Raw genomic sequence first — 10,375 nt, 5'->3', positions numbered from 1 at the left:
TCTAGTTTGACTTTGTGTTCCTTAATTCATGTAAGACACTACCTTAAAACCAGCACTTCTTGAAGTGCAGTTTTAGTATGCAATACAGTTAAACTTGGATGACAGTTAGGACTATCAGTTCTTAAAAGTTTTTGCTAAATCTTTTCATATGAGATTGGCATTTCTCATGTATGGGAAGAATTAGCATCTAATCTGGGTAGACATTGATAAGATTCAGAATATTTAAAAGTTTGGAGACAGGAAAAGACAAATGGCACAAAAGCTAAACTGAGCAGTGCATGGTAGTAGGAACTTCAATAATAGTAATTTAATTTTGCTCAGCTCTTGAAATGACAAGAGGGAGAGGCACTTGGATCTTGTTTCTGATGCTGTTCACAATGAATAGTGCTTTTTTTCAGCCTTGCAGGCATTACTGAGCTTAATTAGTACTCCCAGTAATGAATAGCAAATCTTTTCAGATTCTCAGACAAGGATCTCAGTCCTGCACTCTTACCATCCAGCCTCCTCCAGTGGCTCACACCTCTCCAAGTCGTGACCCCAGCTCTGTACTTGGCACTCCTCTGCACTGCTGTGCAGTTTCAGAGTGTGGACCCTTGGTTTCTGTTGCCTTTGCCCAGTGGCAGCACCAGCACGGGAAGTTAACGCCAGGAACTGCTGCCGTCTACGTGCAGCCTGATTTGAAACACATCCTGTGTTGCTGTGCATGTGTTAGGCAGCTGGTGAGCTCAGCCTTACCACACGTCCGCTCACATTAGTACCACCAATTACTGTTTAATCTGACCCAATATTTAGCTTGCAGCAAGACTGGTATTTCAGATAATTCACGACTTCAGTACAAGAAGGAAATGCAGCTGCTTCAACAGAGCGACCCCGAGCAGTGAGCTGCAGGCACGCTGGCGTGCCCGTGGGCTGTCCCTCAGGTCAGCTTGCTCCTAGCTCAGGCAGCTTCCACGGCCCTGTTCCATCAGTGTCATCTCTGATGGAAAAATCGGTGTACTTGATTAAAACTGTTTAAATCCTCAGAAATACTTAAAATTAAGTAGAGTAAGGGGAAGTGATGGTACTGCGTGAGGAGGTGGAGCCTGACAACTGGAAGAGGTCTTCTCCTGAAAACTTTAGGGTGTCTGTAGGCACAGACAGTGATTGCAGATGCCAGTTCAGGAGGACACCCAGATAAGAATAAGTTCTTGGCTTCTGCTGAGAAGTTTCTCTGAACCACTAGAACTCTCCTGTGAAGTCTTCCTTTGAGTATAGAATCAACTGTTATGATTTGCTACTAAAATTCTTATTAATTCATTTTAAAATATTTTTTGTTTGAAACAGAAGCATAATGCAAATCTGAAAGCATTAAAGCCAGTCAAACTAGATACTGAGGTAAGATGCCATCATTTTAGTAACAAACCTTTTTTTTAATCTTGTCTGAAGAATGCATTTTCAAGTGCCATAAATATGGTTACCATTTACAGGAACAGGCAAAAATTGCAAAACTTGGATTAGAATTGCATCTGCTCACATCTGATGTGGATTCTGAGACAGAGAAATGGGAAGATCAGGAGAATGACATTGTGCAACATGGACAAGGCATGTCAAGTATGGCTTACTCCATGTATTTATTTACCAGGTAATTACACTGTACCCAGCATGTTTGGGTGGGAAGAGCAGCATTAACAGTGCTTATAAGAAATAAGGCAATCTCATTTTCAGAGTATAATAATTGGGACACCTTCAGAAATTAGCTTTAATTTCTACCCTTACACTTCATAAGTTCTTGTAAATTTCTAAGCTGTTTTATAATAAAATCAGTGGTTTTTTTAAAGTGCTAAGCATCTGTTCTGTTGCATAAAAGCTATTTAAATTAATGCTTGGGTATAAAAACATTTTAAGAAATGTGTTCATAAATACTTTCAAAATTAAAGGAATTAAAGCACAGGTATGTAACTGTGGGTTAGAATTATTGATCTTTGCCATACTGAAAGGTGTTCTTCGGGAACTGCCCGTGCAATGTCAGCTTTCTTATTTGAAGAACTTAGTTTTGGGGTTATTTTTTTTCACAAGAGTTGAGGTTTTTTTCCTTACCTACTAGTTCAATAATACTCAGTATGCCAGAGACAAGGATTTCTGTCCTCGTTCAGCTGATGAGAACTGAAGCATTGCTGATTTCCCAGTAGTACTCAAGCCACTGAGGTGTTTATATGATTTTTTTTAAATGCAGTTCCTGGAGTAAGTTATTGTTGTGCATAGTATCTTCTAAAAGATAGATATTTTGCAGCTGAGTGGTGTGAATGGGGGGGAGACAGAGAAAGAGAGAGAGAGACAACTTGTACAAGTAACAGACAAAATAATCTGCGGTCTATACATAGCATATATTCTGCTTTTATTATTTCCCACAGGGGAGAAGGACTTCTGAAAACTACTCAAGATTTATTTCATCAAGCAGAGGTAAGAAGTGTTTAACAAAACAGGAGTTAGGCACTCTGAGTGAAGAACAAATCAGGACTTAACCCCCAGATTCCTTACATGAGTACAGTGTACCCTGAATTGACTGGAAACTGTTTTTAGCAGCCTAACTCTGGTACTTCCTTTCTGAAAGGCAACTTTTCAGTGTTCCAGTAGCAGCTTAGGACAGCATTCATTCCACTAATAGATTCCAATTAGGAGTAGGAATAGCAAACTGGCATTATGGCAAATGCAGTGGGCTTCAATGCATCAATAGTATTTTTTGTGTCACTTAGCTCAGTCCCTGCTAGTGTTAACACATACTCCATCCTAGTCTGAGCAGCAGGATTTTCATGAGAATGGCAACTTGTAGCGTAGCTTCTTATTTCAGAAGTCACTGCAAGCTGATGACTTGTTAATTATAAATGTATACAACTATCATAAACGTTTTGTGCTACCTTTTTACTTCATAGCACACTAGTCATTAGAACAAGGGAAAAAGAGCCTCATCTTTCATTGTGGTTCACGTTATTACATGCTTTCTCTCCCTTCTAGATTTTTGCTACAGAGGGCACAAAGCTTGCTTCAGCTCTTCATGCCTTTTCTGATCAGGTGATGTATGACCTCTAAAAGAGCCATTCAGCTTGCCACACTGGTGATACTGCCTCAGAGCTGGTTGTGCTGTCTTCTCCAGTAACTCACCATGGCAGTCTTTAACACAGAGTGGCTTTGTCTTCCTGAAACACATTTCAGGTGCACGATGATGACACATCTTTGCTTCTGTTGGAGGCTGAAAAACTGATCTCTATGTGCAAACAGCTCCAGATGACAGCTAAAACTTCTGTTCAGGGTAAAAGTGCTACATTTACAAAGGTAAGGTAAAAATTCTGTTTTCCTGATAGTCAAACTTAACTTGTTTTGAAACACAGCAACTTACTAATTTCTGATCCTTCTTAAAATACAAAACAGTTCATGATAGCTGAACTTGGGTTGACAGAGGACCATAAAAATTAATAACTACAAAATTTCATGTTGTTGTGCATTTTTTGGCTATGCTCTGTCATTGTTGCTGTTCCTAAGGAGAGGAATTTATGTCAGCTGGAAGTGCTGTTTTGCACTTCACATGTTTTGAGAAACTGAGTCAAGTACAGGGGCAGGACAGTAGCAACTGTCCCCTTGCTGAAAATACTTTTTCTATTAGGACATCTGATAACTCACTGATAACTGTAATCCAAGCCACTTACTGCACTATCTTGTCTCAGGAGGAGATTTTCTTCAGCATGGGTGCTACTGTTTCCTAGCTGCCTTCTTTTTTTTTATTCTTTTCTTTTTCTCCCCCACTACCAGAGAAGGGCTTTAGTGCAGTTTATCCTGACCTGACCCCCTCGTTCATGCATTCATCATCAAAATGATGTTCCTGGAGTGGTCCTAAAAAAAAAAAAAAAAACTGGAAGGGTGTCCCCTACTTCATATTGCTTTTTACTGATGAGAACTTTTTTTCAAAGAACTTCTGTCAACATCTCCCTCAACTAACCCACTAGATACAGACAGGTACTGGAATTTTATCCTGCTGCAACTGAGAAGTTTCAGCTGCCTAATATGAGCTGAAGTAATACTGTACATAATAATTACTGTAATCCCTGAGATCACAGCAATAATACTGTAATCCACCAGAACTTCACTCAGAGGAATATGAACTATAATTAAGTGTACCTCATTAAGAAAGGGCTTCAATGATCACACTGTTAATGAAGGTAATTTGTATTTCCACCACGCTAATAATTATTGTTATTCTGTTATTGATGCTTAACATAAATGTAAAAATTTCCACCCCACCCTGGACTCTCTTACTGAAATCACTGCTTCTCAGTAGGTAGAGAGATTCTACTCCAGACTGCTCAGAGTTTATTCTGATGTTATTTGTATTTGTTAGAAGTAAATATGCATACATCTGCCAAAAAGTCTCAGCATTGTTACCATTAGAATTGCAGACCTTAGCAGCTTTCCTGTAGGACAAATGGCAATAATATTATAATATATACTTCTTATATATAAGTATCCATGAGCAGCAATATGATCAATGTGAGCAAGACTGAGAGAGTTGGGGCTGTTCAGTCTGGAGAAGAGAAGGCTCTGAGGTGACCTTATTGTGGCCTTCCAGTATCTTAAGGGGGCCTACAAGAAAGCTGGGGAGGGACTTTTTAGGATGTCAGGTAGTGACAGGACTAGGGGGAATGGGGCAAAGCTGGAAGTGGGCAGATTCAGGCTGGATGTGAGGAAGAAGTTCTTCCCTATGAGAGTGGTGAGACCCTGGAATGGGTTGCCCAGGGAGGTGGTTGAGGCCCCATCCCTGGGGGTCTTTAAGGCCAGGCTGGATGAGGCTCTGGGCAGCCTGATCTAGTGGGAGGTGTCCCTGCTCATGGCAGAGGGGTTGGAACTGGGTGATCCTTGTGGTCCCTTCCATCCCTGACAGATTCTGATCTGTTTTAGCAGAGGTCTTAGTAGTGTTGGCTTAATGGTTGGACTTGATGATCTTGGAGGTCCCTTCCAACATAAAGGATTTTATGATTCTAAGACCATTTCTGTGCTCCTGGATGTTTGTTGCCAATGAGCTCTGGAAAAGATGTTTCACTTTTACAGCAAGGACTGAAACTGAGCACCCAAGCCACTCGGAACCAAACTGGTTTTGAGGCTACTACTCAGGGCTGCTGCCAGGTTTGTTTTACACTCTCTAGCTAAGTTAAATGGGAACTGCAGTCTCTCTGTGCAGAGTGATGGGTCGCTCCTTAGTGGTGACAGGCTATCAAATGAACGTTTATTGAGGGCCCAGACTTGTGACCTGGTGTTTGAGTGTATGCCTGAGTATTAGACTTCAGGCATAAACTCAGATGCTTTAAGATTTAGCTAACTTCATATCAAGGTAAGGCTTGCATGATGCATGGCTTTCTAAATCATGCCGATGGGACATAAAAGGAAAAATTTTTTGAAAGAATTGTGGTGAGTCACACTTGGATGGTAAGAGCTGCCTTCCAAGACACCTGGGATGTGTCATTCCCTTCTGCTTCCTAGCTCACGTCTTGGGTCAAGAGAATGGATGCTGTTGCTTTACACATACTATATAGAGAAATTCAAAGAAGATAGGCAAAACCTCTTGATGAGAAGGGATTTATGAGGACAAATATTGCCCAAGTTTGAAACAGATTATGTTATTTATTAAACGATTGCCTAATAAGAGTAATGAGTTGTCTTACTCTGCTTTTTGCCTTGTTTAGGTTGATGCATGCATTCTGAAAACAAGGAACGTGATGACTCTGTTATGCCAACTTCTTCCTCTTGGCTACAAATTACTGAGAAAGGCAAGTACTTGGTTCATTTTCAGGTTTCTGGTTGGTTTGGGTCTTGGGAGGTTTTGTTTATTTGTTTCTAAGATTTTTTTTATATATATATACACACAGAGTAAAGCAGGAAACGGCTGCCTTAAACCTGCTCCACCCTGGAGAGAAGACAGAGTGCGAACCGGTCCAAATGCACACACTGCAGAAAGGAGAGCTGAGACATTTGGCATCAAGTCTCTAGAAAATCATGTCACAAACATGACATTTCTAGAGAGCAAGTAATTGCAGCACTTAGAAATGCAGGAAGTCCCATTTGAAAATAACACTTGCTGAATTTTCAATATTGCTTTCATTTGTGGAAAGTCAAACCAGGTTCATCTGAATTAAAACTGTTGGCCTTTGTCACATCAGTAATGTCCCATTGCTTGGCAATTCCAACACCAGCTGGTCTAATTGCTATGTATTTTTATAATGTGAATGCCTTTCCTATGCTCACTGTCGATACTGGGTTTGTAGTTAATGCTTATGAATGTCTTAAGGGATGTTTCAACCCAAAGATGCTGCTAATAGACATTTTATGTAAAGAACCTTGTGCTGCATATGATATATGTAACGCTACTGTTGAAAGCTGTAAACTCATCTCTGGCCTATTTCAGTCTATGTATTTGATAAAGCAGAATCAGGACTATAGTCTGAAAGGCTGTGGCCTAAAGCACTGAAATGTTCCAAGTTGTACCTGCAATGAAGTAGTTCTAGGAAAAAAAGCCCAACCCTCTTTCAATAGCTGCACCACTGAATTTTCACCTTGTTGACATGATTCACATTTCCCAAACTGTATCTTGAAGTCATTTATACTCTTGATTCCAAACCTTTTTCTTTTACCACCTTTATTTGTAGATGGCAGTTGTTGTTTCCTTTTTTATTTGAATTTTCTGAGCAGAATTTAAATTGCATGTAGGACCACTCAAGTATTAGACTTTATTGCATTTAAAATTTAAGAAAATAGATACTGATTATGGCAAACGTCTGTACAAAGGGCATTATTTGACTTGAGGATGCTATGAAAATACAACCTGGTGTGAAATGTGTATTTTCAAGTTTACCCGCTCTTTGTACGTAGGCTTGTTACATTTTTGTTTTCAATTCACTTCTGTTAAACTCCATATTCTATTAGCATGGCTAAATTAAGTGATAGCTAAATCACATGATTTTTCTGTGTCTATTATGCTTGCACTGAGCAGAAGCAAAGCTGCCTGTGGAACATAAATCCTCCCCAGCATTATCAAAACTTGTAGTGCTAGAATTCAGAGAAAAGGAGGATACAAATTTTAATACACAAACTATTTGAACTAGTTTATTCTTGTATACATCAAAGGTTTAAATTCCACTTTTAAAAACAGGTGCTAGGCCTTTCAGTACTATGAAAGTTAGTAGACAATAAAAGTAGCGATTTAGTATCAAATGCAGTTGATAATTGTATAATTAATTTCATAAAGAAGAATTGAGACGTTTCAACAAAACTTCCTCGTACTCCTTCTGTGTCAGAAGTCCTTGAGTTATACTCTTGCTTTCTTCAAATTTGGGTAGAACCACTGCGATGTAACCCTCGGTTGATGGCTAAAAAGCAAGACTGGAATTAGCAGTGAAATAAAAGTTAGAAAATATAAAGCAAGAAAGTGTCTCACCTTTTCTTGCAGAAGAGTGGGATTGTTAAGGATGTTTTCATTCACTTCTATCAGTCGCCCTCGTATACAACTGCAGAAAGAAGTGTTCAGATTCAGCAGAAGTGCGTGGTATGCCAAGGTAAGAGGAAAAAGGGAAAAACCTCACCTGTAAATGGTGTATTCCTCCCCATCTGATGAAGATATCCTACACAGAGGGGCAAGCTCTGTTAAAAACTGAGCTCCCTGCATTTGAAAAATAAACATATATATACTGCTAATTACTTAGGGTTTACCATCAGCCACACAAGAGCCTGAGCTCCTTGCAACAAAGCAAGGCCATGTGACAGTTACAGGTCACTGCAAGGCACGTAGCTGTGCTCCCCTACAGAAGGGAAGCTGCCAGCTTAGTTATGAGCACAAATCGAATAGAAGCTTGTTACAAGCTTACAGATTTAGTCATAATTAAGTTTCTTGCCAAATAACAGACTTATAATTTGATCAGATTGAAATCTGGAGAGCAAGAAGAAAAACAGCACTGTTGTTTTCAGTATAACCAGGTTAAACTCCACATTTGAAAACCCACCATGAAACAGACTGAACCAGCCCATCTGCGTTTGCTGAGAAAGACTAGTCTCCAAATCCTCCGTGTTTTGTCTCTTCAGGGATGTTAAAGTCCCTCTGTATACTATGAAAATAATTACTAAAAGCATGTTAGCTTTTGTTTTGAGCAACACTGGAAACCACTGGTGCTGTAGCAGCTCTGTAAAACCCTGGCAGATGGGCACCTCTTGAAAAAGTCTTAATTCAACTGTGGAGGGGCTGTTTTAAAGTAAAATGTTAAGGTAACCTGGCAAGTTTCTGTCCTGGGATAGAAACTTACTTAGAGTCTTGGGTAGGATGAGAGGTTAAAATTAGAACTAACCAAATCAAAAAGCCATACCCTTTTTGACTTCCCAGAGACCTTATTCTGGAGTCTGCTACAGTTGGCACTGATTTGGTAATTAATGCTTTTAATTGTTTTTCCACTTTGAAGAAGAGGATGGGCTTCTGCCAAGGTGATGACACAGATTCTGCAAAAATAAATGCAATTACTACACAGTAGTTGTGAGAAGTCACGATCTTGTGTGCTCTGAGCAAGCTCCACAACTTCTCTGCCTATACAGGTAGGACTTCACACTGGTCTTGAATGCTTCATTTGGGCTCCTAGTCTGAAACACCAGCGAGACGTTCAATGTTGGGAAAGCTGATATTTATTTTCACTCTCTGAAGCACAGGTTAAGCTGATAGTTCAGCTTACTGCAGTGGGAGTCAAGAGGATGGGCACCCAGCAGGCTCATGGAGGAAGGCAAGGACAGACAGGTCTGGGTGACAGCATAGAGCTTGAGTAGGGTAACACAGGACACAATCTACCTGAGCTAATGGAGAACTGCATATAACTGTAGGCTGTAGATCAGGGACAAATCTTAATATTCCACTTGTAAAAGTGTCAGACACAGGATCAAATTTGACTTGCTTTCTTTGGGGCATCTTATTTGATGTCTGCTGTTCATACTGAATGAAAATTACATTCTGACCTAAAGCAAGGTCAGAGGTGCTTTACTTTGAGATACTGGGCTGGGTCATCAGAAGTAGTACACTCTTATTAAACAGAACTAGAGTTTTTAAATAAGCTAGAGCTGCTCCCCGTGGGAGCATACCTGGTTCATGTTGCTGATAGCTGAAATAGGCATGCCCCAGAGGTGACTGAGTAAAGCACAGTTTGATTTTGTTGGAAAATGTAACACAAGGCATTAGAAGGGTTAAAGCCCCTTAGTGGTGAATAGTTAGAGCAGATGAGTCTTTTGGTGATCTGGGCTTTAGTTACCTGCTGCTTGCATTTTATCTTATTCTGAAGGAGGTTTTCTTGTCATGAATCTGGAGAGTTTGAGGCGAGGTCAGCTGTAGCGACTGGGCCTACCTTCATCCCTGGTCTAGAACCATGGACATACGTGGAAAGCCCAGAACTTGCCAATAAACAAAGATGAAGCTATTCACTTTAAGAAGGGTTTAAAACCTAACTCAAGGGCCAGAGTTAACAGAGCAGTAACGAGAGAAAATCACGGCACAGAACCAGATCCTCCCCTGCAGATGCTGCGTCCCTCTCCCTGCACTCCTCCCCGCAGAGTCCGCAAGAGGGAGCTGGATCCTGGCGAATGCTGCCAGCAGGACCCAGCAGCCCAAGGGGACCAGAGGGGCTCCCTCCTCCTGACCCCAGCCTCCTCCTAAGGGGAAGACAGCAAATCCCCTGCTGGAGCTTTCACCTATAGAGCTGAGACCTGGCAAAACAAAGAATCAACAGAGAATTTTACAACTGCTTAGAAGTGTCAAACTGAGCCATAGCCCCAGAGATAACAAAGGTAAAATACTTACAGAGCATTCACCTAACGCTGATGTAAAAGCCAAGGGCCCTCATACTTCAGAAATAGCAAAATAATCTTTACAGACAGCTGAAAAAGTGTTTATATTTTTATTTCCTTTCCCCCATATCAACAGGATTTAAATTGTTTAGACTAGGACTGAAACTAATGACTGCATGTTAATATTTGGCACAAATGTGAAGGTACTCTGAATTAACAGAAGCCCAGCAACCACAAACACCTCCCCACCTTCCTTTAACAGACGAGGAAATGGCACTGCCCATTTTCTGTGTGGACAGTAGTTAAGCGCTGTTCTTCCCCAGGGGCTAACCCCTCAGAAACGCTTCAGCAGGGGGCAGGAGCTGGGCCAGAACCCCAACCAGCTCCAGGGCTGCTTTGTTCCTAATGACCGGACGCCCACCTACACCAAAGCCGAAACTACCTTATGACACTTCACTCCCTGCCCTGCAGTCGCCGTCTGTAGCACACGATTAACGCGACTGACGCAGCCACTCGCCTGTTGGAGTGCTGCAGCACGCAGAAG

The 10,375-nt window shown here is 41.0% G+C and overlaps 1 protein-coding gene across 1 annotated transcript; it reads right to left on the bottom strand.

Annotated features, from left to right (window-relative positions):
* Positions 1 to 7,259: 7,259 nt before the first annotated feature.
* Positions 7,260 to 10,371, bottom strand: FAM206A (family with sequence similarity 206, member A; the record flags this gene model as incomplete). Its single annotated transcript, XM_008938097.1, has 5 exons — positions 7,260 to 7,388; positions 7,457 to 7,526; positions 7,602 to 7,678; positions 8,376 to 8,505; positions 10,349 to 10,371. Coding segments are annotated over 5 exons (429 nt in total), but the record flags the coding sequence as incomplete, so codon positions are not given.
* Positions 10,372 to 10,375: the final 4 nt, after the last annotated feature.

Source organism: Merops nubicus, unplaced genomic scaffold, assembly GCF_000691845.1.
Source record: "Merops nubicus isolate BGI_N331 unplaced genomic scaffold, ASM69184v1 scaffold45473, whole genome shotgun sequence".
Lineage (NCBI taxonomy): Eukaryota > Metazoa > Chordata > Aves > Coraciiformes > Meropidae > Merops > Merops nubicus.
This window is presented reverse-complemented; position numbering and strand designations above follow the sequence as displayed.